A 16,219-nucleotide genomic window follows, 5' to 3' on the forward strand; every position below is an offset into this window, starting at 1 on the left:
TGTGCCAACCGACGATGCCACAAACGAACACTTTGTTTCGAGTTCATATTTGTTGATTTCGATCCTTTCGAAATATTACTTTTTATGGATGATTCCGTTATATTTGCTACCTTATGTTGCCTAAGCCTGAACTGCAAAGTATATAGTTTGCCACTGCGCCTGCCGATAGCCATTTCTAAATTATTCCTTGTGATGTGAACCACACCATCACCAAAAATCACTTCAAAACCAGCGTTTTCCAAACGACTCACAGAAAGTAAGTTGTACTTGAGATTTTCAATAAATAATACATTCGTGAACATACACTGACGCTTGACATCATTGACGAAAATGGTTCCCAAAATCGTACCACATTTATTCGCTGTGATCGATGCACCATTCTTCGCAATACCAATTACAATCGGATCAGCCAAATCCCATAGCTCAGTGAATAAAGACTCATCATTTGCCATATGTTCTGTCGCCCCAGAGTCAATAATGAAATTTATTGTTTGCAATTCACACTCAAGCGCAAAACTACCAGCATCAGCAATAAACCCAATATCATTCTCATCCTTGTTTGATGCGCAACTCGCATTTTCTTTACGATATCGATGATTTGATTTCACGTTATTGTTGCTGTTTGATGATCCATTGTACGAATTTCTTTGTTTTAACTTTGGACATTCATTTTTACGATGACCTCGCTTTTTGCAAAAGTAACATTTGAATTTCATTGCACTACCATCGCCATACATGGCAACATTGTCCGAAGAAGCATCCACATGGTTTGATGTTTTACTTTCATGGTCAAGCAGACGCGAACGCACCAATTCCATCGTCAATTTTGCAGGCTCGATCGTTTCCAATGCCGTAACCACCATGTCGTATCGCTTAGGTAACGTAATCATGAGCGATACTACAAGCATTCGATCGTTTGTTTCAGCACCACACGCCTTCAATTCACGCACTAATTTGTCGAATGCTAAGAAATGTGTGATTAATTTATCAGATTCTGCACAACGCATTGTTAACATGCGCTTTCTGACACCAATTTCAGTTGCCACACTTGCCCGTTCAAAAATTGTTTTTAACGATTGGATCATCGAAAATGCCGTCGGTCTATCTTTCAAATATTCTAAATGCGAATCCGCAACACGTCTAGTGATGTGGGTCTTGCAGATTCTGTCTTCCTTTAGAATGATTTCAACCTTTTCACCGGTCACCTTGCTCGCCTCCATAGCATCGTCTTCCAGCCATCGTGCGACGCCCTTTTCTTCTAAAGTAATTTTCAAACGAAAATACCAATTGTCGAACTCACGACCCTCAAATTGTTTGAATACAAACTTTTCCTCATCAACCATTTCGATTTAAGTATGTTGAAATTTATTTCCGAAATTGCACAACTGGTCCAACTAAACTCTTTCGTTCGCACCAATTCACACGCGATAGCCCATAACCTATTGAATATAGCGCAGCATAACACAGCAAAATGGAAATAAAACGTATTTTTTATTTATTGACTAAACTCAATCTGACATTATATTTTTCTATTATTCAAAGCCAACCTATAGATAAAAGGAGTTCTAAACTGTGATCTCCAACAGTTTTTATAGTTTTCGTTGTTTTTTATTTTTATATCATCGATTTGAATTTCACAAACGCGGTTTAATTCTAAAACATATGCTCCGTTAAGCGGTATGTTGTCTTTATTTTGACCACACTGTTGAATGGCGACAATGTTCGTGGGCGTAACGACGATCCACTTGTTATCTTCCACTTTTTGGACTTTTACATTAGTGATTGACACGGGTATTTGGCGGCAATTTGACGTATTTTGGGAATATGTTAGCATTTGGACCTCACATGGGGCATCTTCTTCTTTCTTGATTGTTACTGGGTTGGCTTCTTCGCAGATGTATTCTCCTGACGTTATTTCTCGGCACTTGTTGTCGAAGAGCATATAGGATTTTTTGTTAAGGATTAAATATTTGGATTTTGGAAATATTGCTTGGAATAGATTAACTGTGGGTACCGGAAGGGAATATAGATGGTAATAATTATAATTTTCTCTTTCTACTAAAGGAACTTGTAAAACAAAAACGGTTTCGTTTCCCTTGCTATAGCTTTTAACTTCAATGATTTTTTCGAACAGTAAAATATTGACTAATGTGGGTTCAAAGGGGAGTTTGTTTTGATACATTTGTTGATTTATTAAATTCATTTCTTGTAATAGGTCATTTGGATCGATAATTGAATTATGAAAAGTATTTAATTTCGAAAACGTAATAGCTGTCTCGATTTTCTCTAAAACATCGTATATAATTTGAAAAGCTGTTATTAATTGAGATATTACCATTTGAATCAGAAAATAGCTGTGAGTTTCAATTTGTCCTAACTCGATAGTTTTAAGAACGTGTTCAATTTGCATTATTCTAGATTTCAAAATATATTGATTATGTGCCAGTTTTTCAACATTGGTCTTAAAAAGGTTAATTGAATTTTGTAAAAGTGTTATTTGTTCATGCATAAGGGTTTTTATTTTTTGTTGGTTATCTGATAAGGTCGAAATCGATTTATCGTATTTTTCCGCGTCTTTCTTCTTGATCCAGGTTTCCTGTCAAAGCTTTTATTAGTGTTCCTAAGCCATTAATTAGTCCACGTCTTTTCCTTTTATGATCTGAAGGATTCAGTTGTTTAATTTGTGTGTAAATTTTTTCTTCTAAATTATTAATGAGATTGTACGAATTGTGAAATTCGTTCCTATACCTAATCGTATTACTAGTGTTGGATTCTAAAGCATTTTTAAGCATTGTGAAACTATTGCGAAGCGAAAAATATTCCTTAATTAACTAAGCTTATATCGTAAATTTGAATAAATGACCAATGATCTATTTTATTTTGGGCGTTACCTATTTTTAAAGGTAGTAAGCCAGGGTTGTCGTTCATTGGGATGAATTTGGGGGGTTCTTGTCCGTTTGTTCCGATGAGGAACCTGTAACAACAGGGGGTCTTTTAAGTTCTTTTGCACTATCTCCCTTTTGTTTTTGTGATTTATTTCGGCACGGTTTCTTTCTAAAAGTCTAGTTATTGTAAATGGTCCTAAAAATTTGTTATGCTTTTTACCGCGGGAGGATTTTGGATTTTGTTTGAATACTTTCTGTCCGACTTTGAACTCGGAGTTGACGTTTCCTTGGTTATTATGTTTGTCTACTATTTCTTGCTTTTGTGTTTTAAGTTTTTCGGTAACATTTTTGTAAACGTGTTCTAATTTTTGTTTGTGGTTCTCTGCATAATCAGAGTAAAAACTTTCGGGTAAAAATATTTCTTCTGGATTTCGGGATTTTGTATGTCCAAAGGTGAGTTCGAAAGGTGTAAAACTTGTTGAGCTGTGTATTGAATTATTATAGCCGATTATTGCATAATCTATCAAATTCTGAGTATCGTCTGGATATTTTTCTTGTAAGATTCTGAGATGTTCAATTAATGTGGAGTGAAAACGTTCTATTGGGCTGTTTGATTCGTGATGTTGAGGAGTAGTAAAATGAACATTTATTTTGTGCACTTTTAAAATTTCTTTCACTGTGTCGTTATTGAATTCTGTGCCTTTGTCAATTATAATTTTTTCGGGTACGCCAAAAGATGTGAAAAATTTGATTAAAGCGTTACTGATATTGATCGCGGTTTTTCCTTCAATTGGAATCGCTTGTGCATACTTTGAAAATGCGTCTATTAGGGTAAGAAAATTTTTGTTGTTATAAAAGAATAAATCCATGTGTATATTTTGGAAAGGTTTACTAGCAGTTTCGGTTATCATAAGTGGAGTGTAAGGGGGATGTCTACCATATTTTGTGCGTTGGCATATTTCACAAGAATTGATAAAGTTTGTAATTGTGGGTTTCATATTTTTCCAATAATAATTATTTTTAATTTTTTCGAAAGTCTCATTTATACCTCTGTGATTGGTTTTACCTTCGTGGTAATTTTTTATTAACATTATTTGTTCGTCTGGGTCTGTTATCGTATTGACCATTTTTAAACAACGGAATAATTTGGGGCCTTTTTCTGAAAAGTTATCTATAAATACTTTACTAAAATCTTCGTACAATTGGTCTGTATGGAAGTACATGCAATATGTTTTTTCTGACATAGTGTATTCTTTCAAAAAATCTAAAATAAATTGATAGTTGTTCTTAGGCGGGATTTTAATTGTTATTATCTTATGGTTTTCGTAATTTGATAGTTTAACATTAAGTTTAAAGTGAACATTTGGGTATACTAAAATTTGGTTTACCTTGTTATTAATAATTTCGTCAAAAATTTTGATTCCAGGATTTGTTGTTTCATTAAAGGTACTGTGTTGGGTTGTTGAGATATTATCACTAGGTTGAACAGGGGGTTGTATTTGTATATCTGATAAAATTTGAACTTTAGGATTTTGTCGTTGGTCATTAATTGTCAATTCACTTGTACTTGGTTGTGGTTCAGGAGGTACGGGGAATTCGTCTAAATTTGTCATTTGTTGTTCTACGTAATTTCTTAAAAATTCTAAGGATTCTGCGTCTATGTCTCCGGGGTTATTAATTACTGATTCGGTTTCAAAAGCGTTTATCTGCACGCGCGACAAGGCGTCTGCATTGGTGTTTATTTTGCCGGGTTTATAAATAATGTCATAGTCATATTCTTCTAGCTTTAAGCGCCATCTAATTAATTTGGAATTTGGTTCATGAAGCTTAAAAAGCCAAGTAAGGGGACGGTGATCTGTATATATTGTGAATTTTCTTCCGAAGAGATAAGGTCTAAAATATTTACATGCCCAAACAATGGCAAGTAACTCTTTTTCTATGGTGCTGTACCGTTGTTCGGAATCGTTTAGGGTTCGTGAGGCAAACGCGACAGGTTTGTCGGAGCCAACTGTTCCTTGGGAAAGAATAGCTGCAATTGCGACATTACTCGCATCTGTAGTTAAAATGAATTTTTGGGTGAAGTCAGGGTATTGAAGAATAGGTGCGTTGATTAATAAATTTTTACAAGTATTGAAGGCGGAAATGAATTTGTCATCGTGAATTATTTTTGAGTTCTTCTTGAGTGATTGCGTTAGTGGTTTTGTAATTTTGGCAAAATCTTTTATAAATTTCCTGTAGTATCCTACAAGACCTAGAAAACTTTTAATTTCTTTTTGGGTGTATGGAATTGGGAATTTTTTTATAGCGTCAATTTTGTCTGGGTTTGGTTTTACTCCATCTTTAGTGATTTTGTGTCCTAGATAGGCGACTTCTTGGTGTAAGAATTCTGATTTGTCAAGTTGTACTTTAAGGTTGGATTGTCTAAGTCTGTCAAAAATGTGTTTTAGTCGATCGATATGTTCTTGTAAGCTTGTACTGAAAATTATGATGTCGTCGAGATAAACAACACAAATTTCGTTTTGTAAACCTCTTAGAACGTTGTCCATAACACGTTGAAATGTGCTAGGAGCGTGTGCTAAAGTATAAACTTTTACCAAGTTTGTCTAAAATATCGTTAATGTTGGGAAGTGGGTATTTGTCATCGATAGTCTTTTCATTTAATTTCCGATAATCTATTACTAAACACCACTTGCGCTTACCGGACGCGTCAAGTTTTTTTGGTACTATCCAGATTGGACTGGAATACGGTGAAATGCTGTCTTGTATTATGCCTTGATCTAGCATTTTTTGAATTTGAGATTTCACTTCTGGTTTGTGAACTTCGGGGTATCGGTAACTTTTGGTAAAAATAGGAGTTTCGTCAGTTACATTTATTTTATGTCTGATTTGATTTGAAAAGGTCAAAGGTAATTTGTCACAGTAAAATATGTCTCTATACTCGTAACATAATTGTCGAATGGCTTCGTTTTCTTCACGGTTGCAATGATTTAAACGGAGGTTTTTTAAATTTTGTTTTTGTAAATTATCAATATGCTGATTTAATTCAGTATCGGTTTCCATTTTTTCTATAAAATTAAGTTCGTTAATGTTAAAAATTTCGATATCTAAAGGTTGGTTTATTTTTATTTGAACGGGGTGTTCATTTGAATTTGTTATAGTCGTTATTGCGTGGTTGTCTATAATGTTGACTAAAGCTCGGGGTGATTCTACTCTATCTTGATATTTTTGGTACTCTAAATAACCTACTTGATTTTTTAAATGGGGATTGCAATTATTTATGGGTACCTTAACCACTTGTTTTGTTCTACTGGGAATAAAATAGTCATAATCAGTTTCATGGGTTTTGTTTTTGATAGTGTCGATGTTTACATTTCGAATTTGTTCGTTTTCAAAAATGATAGGTATTTTAACGCATGGTGTTACAAGTAATTTTGCATTGATATCTACATTCGCTTTAAGTTGTTTCAAGAGATCCATACCAATTATACCATCGTATTTGTTACTAAAATTGAACAGATAAAATTTGTGTGTTTCTTTTAAATTGAAAATTTTGAAGATCGGTATTTCCATTACTTCGTTATGATACGTTATGTTATGGGCGGTTTGAACATTGAAATCTTCATTATAAATAAATCTATGATAAAAGGTGTAAGCTAATTTTGGATTTATCATACTTCAGGAACTACCTGTATCTATTAGAAAATTTGCATTTAAGTTCGGTATGAAAATGTACGGTAAGTTGGATTTGATATGATTAAGATTAATTACGTCGGGTTCTCGGAATGGCTGGCCTGATAAAAATTTTCATGTGAAAGTTCTTCTGCAATGTAATTTCCAGGTAAATTGTTATAATCGTTATCGTCTGCAGTAACATGATATTGGGGTTCATTACCTTCTTCCACAGAACTGCTTGTTGCGTGGGAATCATAAAAATCGTTATAGGAATTTTCGGGGTGGTCATAAATTGAATATTGATCAGGGTGATTTAATTGTTGGTCATCGAAATTTTCGGAATTATTGGTATCTTGTAGAAATAGTTCGTTAGATGTGAAATTTTTACGGGGTTGAATTTTTGTATTGCCTGAAGATGTATCCATCGGTTCTGGTTGGTAATTTGTATTAGGTCGATTTTGGTGATTAGTTTTATTTAAATAAGGGTTTCTTGAAATTTGGCTGGGTCTTTGCGAAAAATAAGGAAGTTTCTGTGTAGGAAACGGATTGTTTTGCTTCCAATTCATTTGCGAGTTTTGCATATGGGGTCTCGGTGTTTGTAAATTATTTTGTCTTGGCAGTTGGAAATTTTGATGTGGTTGAAATCGAGGTTGAAATGAACTTGTAGGAGGTCTCCAATGATTATTAGTAGGTCCTACATGGCTATTATTGTTCTGAAACGGTGATGTATAGGGTGATTGATTTGAGGGCGTTATACGCTGTGTTGGTTTATACATGCTTTGCGTATTTAAAAGGTTACCTCTATTTTGACTATATAAAAAGTTTTCTTCTTCTATTAATAGTGACATTGCTTTTTCTAAATTTTCGGGGTCCCTAAGCCTAACATTATTTTGAATTTGGCCACTTAATCCACGGATAAAGGTTTTTAAAGCTAATTCGTCGTAATTTTTTAATCTGAGAGTTTTTTCTGGGACGGTTAAATCTGATGAATTTAATTTTGAAATAATGAGACTGCGTGCGTCTTGACATCTCATTCCAAAATTGTAAGGAGTTTCGTTTTTATTAGGTCGTAAAATAATTAAATCTTGTACGAGACAATCAATGTTGCGCTGGTCACCAAAGCTTAAGTTTAGTGCGTTTTTAATTTCGTTCCACGTTCTTAATTCTATTCTGGAACCTATGAGACTCAAAGCTCTACCTGTTAATTTACTTATTATTGCTCTTAACATAAAATTATTCAAAGTTTCGTTTACTGGATCATAAAAATTCAATATTAGGTTTTCGCAATTATCGATAAAAATGCCGAATGTGTGTGGGTTACCATCAAAATTTGGAATAGTTTCTACATATAATTTAAGTAATGAGTAATTTACGGTTTTTGGCTGCGCTTGGGCCATTATTTCTGGGTTTTCAATTTCGTCAATTATTTCACTTTGTTCACTACGATAAGTTGTAAAAGCGTTAGCAAGTTGTTCTGTTAGTTTTTCTAATTCTGAAGGCATAAATTACGTTTTTTACTAAGTATAAAATGATTTTAATAAACTTTCTCTTTATACCGCTTGAGTAGAAAAAGAACTTTGTAGGGGATACTTAAAATATTAGAATAAAGGAATTGTTTGACTTACAGGAATATGATGCTGATTTTCATGCTCTTTTCTTAAATTACGTTGCTTATCCTACGGTTTGGGTGAATTCGGCGATGCGGTCCAAATTTTTCCCAGGATTGAAGTTCGGCGATGTTGTCCAAAAATCAATTTGCGAGGTTTCGGCGATGCTGTCCTACGTCTCTGGTGTGTGTCAAGTTTTCGTTCGGCGAGGTTTCGGCGATTTTGTCCTACGTCTCTGCGTTTCTCAAAACGTTGCTCTTCTCGTAATCCAATTTTGAACTTCACAAATAAATCGTTATGACGAACCGAATTTTCCGGACGCGATTTTTGTCGCCACACTAGTGGAAATTTCGTTTTGTGAATCCTACCGACTGCGCCAATTATGTTGTTCGATTATGGAAAACGATTTTTAAAAACAATTTTTATTTTTATGACAACGTTACAATGAGAATCCGGACTGAACTTGACTGCCTACCATAATGAAAAACTACATATAATTATAAGTTTCCTTATCGAAGGAATGTGCTGATGTCGGTGCTGATGTCGTGTAAAGGTCTACCATAACTCAATAAATCATTACGTGTAATCGTATTCAATAAAATTATTCGTTGGTTGCGAAACAACCTGGTCCTTTATTCGAAGAGTCGGAGATCAATCTAACATCTCAAACATTGACCCATTCGAGCAACGAGATGATCTACAGAACTTATCGATAACTGTTCAACAACAATCAAGCTGCAATTCAGCTGAGGAAACTTCTGGACATTCGTCGCCCCGGAGTAAAGATAAGCTTTCTTTATTCCTAAGTCTAGCTAGTTGTAGTGTACAAACCTTTCAACTTATTCAACTGCTCGAGTCGTTAGGTTCCTTAAGCTCTAATCAAATCAGTCGGCACCAAATTCTGTAAACGTGGATTGAAACGTCGACAAACAGTTAAACAAACACAAGGCCACAGGGTCCGCGGTGTATAAACGATACATACTAACAAAATTTCTTGTAGCGTATGTAAGAGCGAGCATTATACAAACAAGTTTAAAAAGTCATTATGCAAACATAAAGACGAGAGCGAATTTTCCTCCTAATAATATTAATGCTAGGACCAGGGAAAAATACCGGTAGGCACGAGATCCTTACCCATTCAAATGAGCCGCCTATCGTCGAAATCTATACAGTTTAATGAAAAGTAGCGGAGCGTATACAAATACAAACAAATTTTGAAATGGGCATTAGTTTTACTTTTATTCGAAGTGTCTACATATGAAACTTTTTTAAATGATTTCGTAAATAATATTGCGCATCATTTACATTAGAAATTTCGTTAATTTTGAAACCGGTATTAGTTTTAGCACAGATCTACACATACAGGGTGGTGCCTAGCGCAACGCAGCATAGGGATTTCAATGTTAATTTTTTTTTATTTATTTATTTTATTTATTTATTAATTAATTAATTAATTAATTAATAATTTTTTTATAGTCAATTACTAGCTCTCCTAATTATTTTAGAGCAAAAGTCCAAATAAGTTTTTTTTAGAGAAAAAAATACTGCATCTGTTCATACTTTTAGTTATAATTTTCAATTTTTCAAAACCGTAGAAATCGACAAAATAAAAATTACATTTTTATAAATCAGTGATGCTTTGGAATATTTTAACAAACTACAAGCGCATCGCATGTAAGTTATCGTTGTTTGACGTCGAACGATTTCCCTATTTAATTCTGTTGCAACTATCCGATGCAAGAAAAAGCGGCAATTGGGTTTTTTTTAGAGAATGTATGCTGCATCTGCATCAGATACTATTTGTTTATCATTTTCCGGAATCAGAGTACCTACCTACATAATCGAAGAAAAAAAATTGATTTGAAGAAGATTTATTCCTAAACTTATATTCGGATTTTCCGCTACTGCAGCTAAAACGTTGAATGTATTGTCGTTTTCCTAATGGTTTTGACGGACATTTTGAACGTTATTGCACTTGCAGTTCTTTAACTAATTTATAAATAAGTATAAATTTAATATACGTCAAAGGCAAATTATGAAACGTGATCGCTGTTTTTTTAGGTAATTCCAAGGCATATTTGATTTATTGTAAAATGAAACTTTTTATTTTGTCGATTTCTACAGTTTTGAAAAACGGAAAATTATGAGTAATAGCATGAACAGATTCAGTATTTTTTTCTCTAAAAAAAACTTATTTAGACTTTTGCTCTAAAATAATTAGGGGAGCTAGTAATTGACTATAAAGAAATTACCATTGAAATCCCTATGCTGCGTCGCGCTAGGCACCACCCTGTATATGTATGTGTAGATCTGTGGTTTTGGTTTCATCAAAGTGCCTACATTGATATTTCATTTACCTGCTTTCGTAAATCGGAAAGTTACCATTGCGGATGCGCAAAACAACATTTTGAAAAACGTCGTTAATTTTACTTATATTCGTAGTGTTTGCCCCATGGTATGGGGTAAGTGCGTATTTCAATTCTATAGCCGCCTGTAAAAGCATAGCAACAGAAGTGGGGCATGTGCGTATAAAGCCCACATTTTCATGCCCAAGTGAATTTTATACAATTAAAATCCGTCCATAAAAAACGAAATATTTATTAGAAACTGAAAATAAATCCTGATAATAAAAAAACATCACTTTAGGAAAACTCATTCAATTTGATAACTGTCAAAAAGTACGGGAAATATATATTCCCCGCGACGACCTGCAGTTGGAGGAGGCAGAATAGCTATTATTGAGCTGTCTAGCACTTCACTTACGTCTTCTGCAGAAGGTGCAACGAACACAGTGGCAGATGGCAAAGTCTTCTTTTTGCGCAAGAAACGGATCAGAGGTTCCAGCCCAAGTGAAGTTATTTCTCCAACATAATGCTTTTTGGTCTTCTTCGTACAGAACTGCACTAGAACCCAGTCTCCAATTTCCCTGTCTTCCACACGTTTCTCATGAAATCTTGTGTCCATTTCGAGTTGATTAGACTGTTCAATCATTGATATTAAGTCCTCGTCACCTGACGAATCCGCGAATTCAATTTCCGTATGCTGATCTTCATGCAGTGACTCATTTTCATTCTCATCTTCATTTCCTTTCTTAGTTTTCTTTTTCCGTTTCTCTCGCTTTTTGCTTTCTTCTTGTTCTATTAATTTTTGTTTAACTTCTTCAGATGTTATTATTTCTGCTCCTTCACAGATTCTCTTCCGCTTCGGTTTCTCCGTAGAGCCCCTCTTGATGCGCGATAATAGCAGGTCTTCAAAAGAAGTTGATGGCTCTTCGACCAACTGCTCTTCAAAAGGAGTAACTGGTACAATGTGAGATGTGGAGGGAATAGCTACTGGATGTTCTGTTGCTACTGTTTCTTTTACCAAAGGCTTTCCAAAAGAATTTGCTGGTACATCATGAGATGTAGAGGGAATAGCTGCTGAAGACTCTGTTACTGCTTGTTCTTCATTAGATGAATTCTTCCACCGTTTTAGGGCTTCTGGATCGTACATGTCTTCAGGAATCACCGAGTTGTCGATAGGAAAAATTCCAGCCTTCCTGAACCCATTCGTAATAATCAATGGTGGAATGTCGTTCCATATTTGGCCAATCATTTTTGAAAATTCGGCTTTCGGGAGCTTTACACCTATATTTTTCCTTTGCCATTTCACCAGGTCAGGATCCCACTTATTTTTGATGGCCTTCATAACAGACAGATCTAAAGGCTGTAGGACATGACTGCTATGGGGCGGAAGTTTTAATATCGTGATGCCGGCATTTTCAGCCTTTTCGATAACCGCGAGACTGATGTGTGTAACATGGCCGTCATATACAAGAAGGACTGGTCTCTCCGATCCAATTGCCTGAACAAATGCTCCCTCTATGTACCTTTCAAAGACATCCGCCGACTGCATCCAGCCATTTGGTGTTGCAGCGTATGTTGTGCCAGGATATGCTGAATCAGATATCATATGCGTCCATAATTGCTTACCTTTGAAAATTATCAAAGGAGGAGCTTTTACGCCACTAGCACTGCAGGCAAACAGAACCGTGGTATTTTCTCTACCTGGACCAGCAGTTGTTCGTGTCGATTTCGCCCCCTTTTTGCCGACTACTTTCGTTTTAGAAGGGTCGGAGCAAAAGCTCGTTTCGTCCAAGTTCCAAATTAATTGAGGTTTATCAGCAATCCCCAGTTTATCGACAGTCTCTTTCAATAAGATGAAATACTGATTAATAAGGAACGGATCTATACTTTTCCTTCTAGCTATCTCAATATTTTCCGGCTTTTTTACTGATAAGTTTTGCCTCCTCATGAATGCAGTTAACCAGTCTTTGTGTGGTATTCCATCTTTAAAGGGCGTTTTAATTTTATTTGAATTCACGTATTCTCCCACCAAATCCATGACCTCTCTCCTGGACAAACCGAATCCATGTTTTTCAAGTTTTCTTAAATAGTCAGCTAATTTACTTTCATCCTGCAGTGTCAGAGCAGTTGGTCTGCCAAAAGTTGAACTTAATTTTCCCCTTCTTCCTTTGATATGGTCAATTAATGTATTTATGGGTATGGCGTAAATTCTGCTGTCTTGCGCAACGGTTCTCCGGCCTAATTTGACTTCATTCATGGCTTCAAGCAGCTGATCATGCGTGTATGTTTTCGCCCTCTGACTTTTCCTCACATACGTTCGCACCATAGTTGAAAATTTTCTGAGAAACGATATGAATTAGGTAAATAATCGTGGTAAGAATTAGCAAAGGGGCAAGTGCGTAGTGAAACGGGGCAAGTGCAAAGCAGTCTGCACTTGCCCCTTCAACATACTACGCACTAACCCCACCTAGTAAATTTGGCGGGAAAGTGCATATTAGCCTTTATTTTCAAGTTACTATTGGTTTTGAGAAAAAATGTACGAATAACTAAAATATGCATACATAAGGCATGGTACTACCAAAAAACAGAAGATTGCAACTAAAATTTTGCGAAAAGCGAATAATTTTCGAGGAACGCGTCAACTTCCATTTAGTAAGTTGCAAACTGCGCGGTATGACAACCGCGCTTAACGCTACAATTATTGTACATGTGGCGACATCTACCAGTTATAGGATGTAAAATCATCCAAATAGTACACTGTAATCAGACAGGCATCTACGAAGCACTCGTTGATAAGATACGTTGCAGCTACGCACTTGCCCCGAGAACGCACTTGCCCTCACTTGCCCTATACAGTTTCATTTAAATATCTTCATAAATAAAAAAGGTTAGCATTGCACATGCGTTAATTCAAACTTTTGACACTGCGCATGCGCAAAACCAGCAAATATAGGTATGTACGGAATCCTTGGACCAAGCCCTATCAAATGAGCCATATATCGCCCAAATCAGTTCAGTAGTGTAGAAGGAGTACGTGTGACGGACGGACGGGCGACAAAGTGCAGCCAATAGCGATTTTTCACCTTTGCACGAATTGGTTTGCCGAATAAACCTATTGTGCAGCACTCCGCCAGCCTTGGAAAGAACATATCGAGATTTTAAGCACTTTGACTATCAGGTATTCGACCGCGACTTAAGAACTGTCGATTAGAACACAATTTACAATCTTCCTAGCATAGATGATAAAGTGCAGTTCCTTACTGTAAATACCTACTTATTATACATTTACTAGATGTTCATGCTCCAGTGAAAACATCAAAATTTATAAAACCATTCGTTCCTTGGTTAACGGATATCTTGAAGATTATGATTTCACTAAGAAATAAAGCACTTCAACGCTTTAAACGCAGTGGATGTCCTAGTCATCGCGGGAACATTATAATACTCTGCGTAATCTAAAGGCGGATCCACATTGGTAAATATTTGCGTTGTGTGTTGAATTCGACACAAATAAGCCCGTGTGCGCCGAAAATTTTGTCTGTGTGGACTGTGCGCCACACGAAAACGGTCGCAAATAATTTCGTAACGAACAACGCACGCTATTCACTATGCTGTCGGTTTTCCAGTCATTTCAAAGAGATTTGCGCTGCAAAGTAGTTTCAATGTGGACTTGGTTGCTTTTAGTCCAGTCAAATTATCATAATACCTTGCATCAGATGTGTCACTTTTTTTTCACTATTTTTTTTTTCGTACTTCCGAGACTAAAATGACAACTTCACTCCATTATGACAAGTACTGAAGTGTCACTTTTTGTCCCGCCGGGATTAAATTTGGGCGAAAATCCCGGAAGGATGAAATTACTAACAAGGCAATTTCAGTAGGTTGTTCCACATTTTGTATGCGGCTACTACTTCTTAAACGCATCGTACTGCTGCTCATATAGTTTTTTGGATTTCGGTGGTATCAATTCTTTACGTACTTTGGCTGCTCTTTTATCAATATCAAATACACCTTTGTCGCCCACCACCAAAATTATGACACTATAGGGTTTTCGCTATAAAAAGCGTTGCACGTCATTGATTTGATGACATCAACAATACACGGCATTGCCAAATATTTCTAAGGTATGCTGATATATTAATCTTTTATTAAGGAAACACTTTTAGGTTATGTTTCTACCATCCAGATTCCAGAGGAACTAGAAAATTCAGAGATCATTTTTTGGGCTCCCTGTGTGAAACCAACCTACTGTGCATCAATAAAACCCATTCCTACTGTGCTGTGACGGGTTCAAGGAAAGTGCAGTACACTAAGTGTAGTACTATTAGCATTTTGTTTATAACGTATCGCTGCCGTTGTGAGCAGAAAGATGAGGAATGTCGGCATTGCGGCATTATGTAAATGTTTCGGAAGTTATAAACCATTGCATAGGCCATCAGCAAATAAATATCAAGTTAATGCTTGCTTGAAATCTTGACTGATTTTACGTTATTTGGCCAACTCTTGCTGTAGTGGAATTTGAGACTAGTAAGTTCAACCGAGACAAAAACACAAGAAATTTTATTGAACTACATAAAATGATAATCAACATAAACTGATATGATCGTAAAAAGGTGAAAGATACTTTTCAGACTACGTAACATTCCATTTTGTTAACATAAAGAAAATAAATTTTAATACACAGTTCTCGTGACTTAGGTAATTGCAGTTTTATTTATTGTCCAGTTAATCGTCATCACTCAACTATCATTTTCACCCAGTTTATAATAATTGGGGCCATTTCTGCAATATCCAATTGTTTTTCGCGTTCATACCATTCCTTTATTAACTTTTCGGTGTGATTAATTGAATTTTTCCACATTTCTGAGGTTACAATCGCAAGTGCAAGTTTATTGTGTAACGAATCTTGAAAATCTGCTTTTCTCCACGAGTTGTTCGGATTTTGTGTCAATAAGGTGCTGTGGTAAGAAGCATTGTCCAATACGATAACACTTGGTTCTTCTAAATTTACTAATAATTGTTTTTCAAACTAATGTAAAAAGTTTTCACGATTCATTTCTCCGTGGTAATCGCCAGTACTTTTAGATGCAAATACAAGATCTGCGATATCAAAGCTTCGTTTTGTTTAAAAGCTTGGGAAATTCTGCTGACCGTAGAAATGTTTAAATGTAATGCTGCCGCAACGCGCTGAAGGTAATCACAATTAGTAGAAGTAGTCAGAAGTAATTGAAACCATTCTTACCTCTCGAACTGAACCTAATGGTAATAAGGAACCCCCATTATCTCGTTCCTGTTCAAAATATTGAATTAAAGAGTCAAGGAGTTGCTTCACTTTACTGGTCAAATGTTTCGGCATTGTGGCGAGTACAAATGCAAATAACGGTAGAATGTACACAAACAGCAATTTTGTTCTGAACAGAACACATTTTTTTGCACTAAGAGTGAAGATGAATAATAACAACAACCACAAGAATAACCGAAAACTTTCACACGCAAAAACCGAACAAAAGTGTCAAATGTCAACAAATATTACAAATAACGTTTGACAACATTGTAAAAAAAATTCCGAATCTGCCAACTTATTCTCCCAAAAAGTAACTAAATAATAATGAATATAAATCCGTCAAATCTTGATTTAAATTGGCATGCCATTTTCTTCTGTTGATGACGTGCAACGCTATTTATAGCGAAAACCCTATATATATATACA

At 35.5% G+C, this 16,219-nt stretch overlaps 1 protein-coding gene across 1 annotated transcript; it reads right to left on the reverse strand.

Annotated features, from left to right (window-relative positions):
- Positions 1 to 10,816: 10,816 nt before the first annotated feature.
- LOC116167037 lies at positions 10,817 to 12,547 on the reverse strand. The gene has a single exon (XM_031482274.1). It carries the CDS (start codon positions 12,545 to 12,547, stop codon positions 10,817 to 10,819), a length of 1,731 nt encoding a protein of 576 aa, XP_031338134.1.
- Positions 12,548 to 16,219: the final 3,672 nt, after the last annotated feature.

Source organism: Photinus pyralis, unplaced genomic scaffold (assembly GCF_008802855.1).
Source record: "Photinus pyralis isolate 1611_PpyrPB1 unplaced genomic scaffold, Ppyr1.3 Ppyr1.4_LG3b, whole genome shotgun sequence".
NCBI lineage: Eukaryota > Metazoa > Arthropoda > Insecta > Coleoptera > Lampyridae > Photinus > Photinus pyralis.

What these genes read in the sequence shown, in the direction of transcription:
- LOC116167037 (XM_031482274.1), bottom strand. Translation starts at nt 12,547, where the DNA reads ATGGATTTGGTGGGAGAATACGTGAATTCAAATAAAATTAAAACGCCC.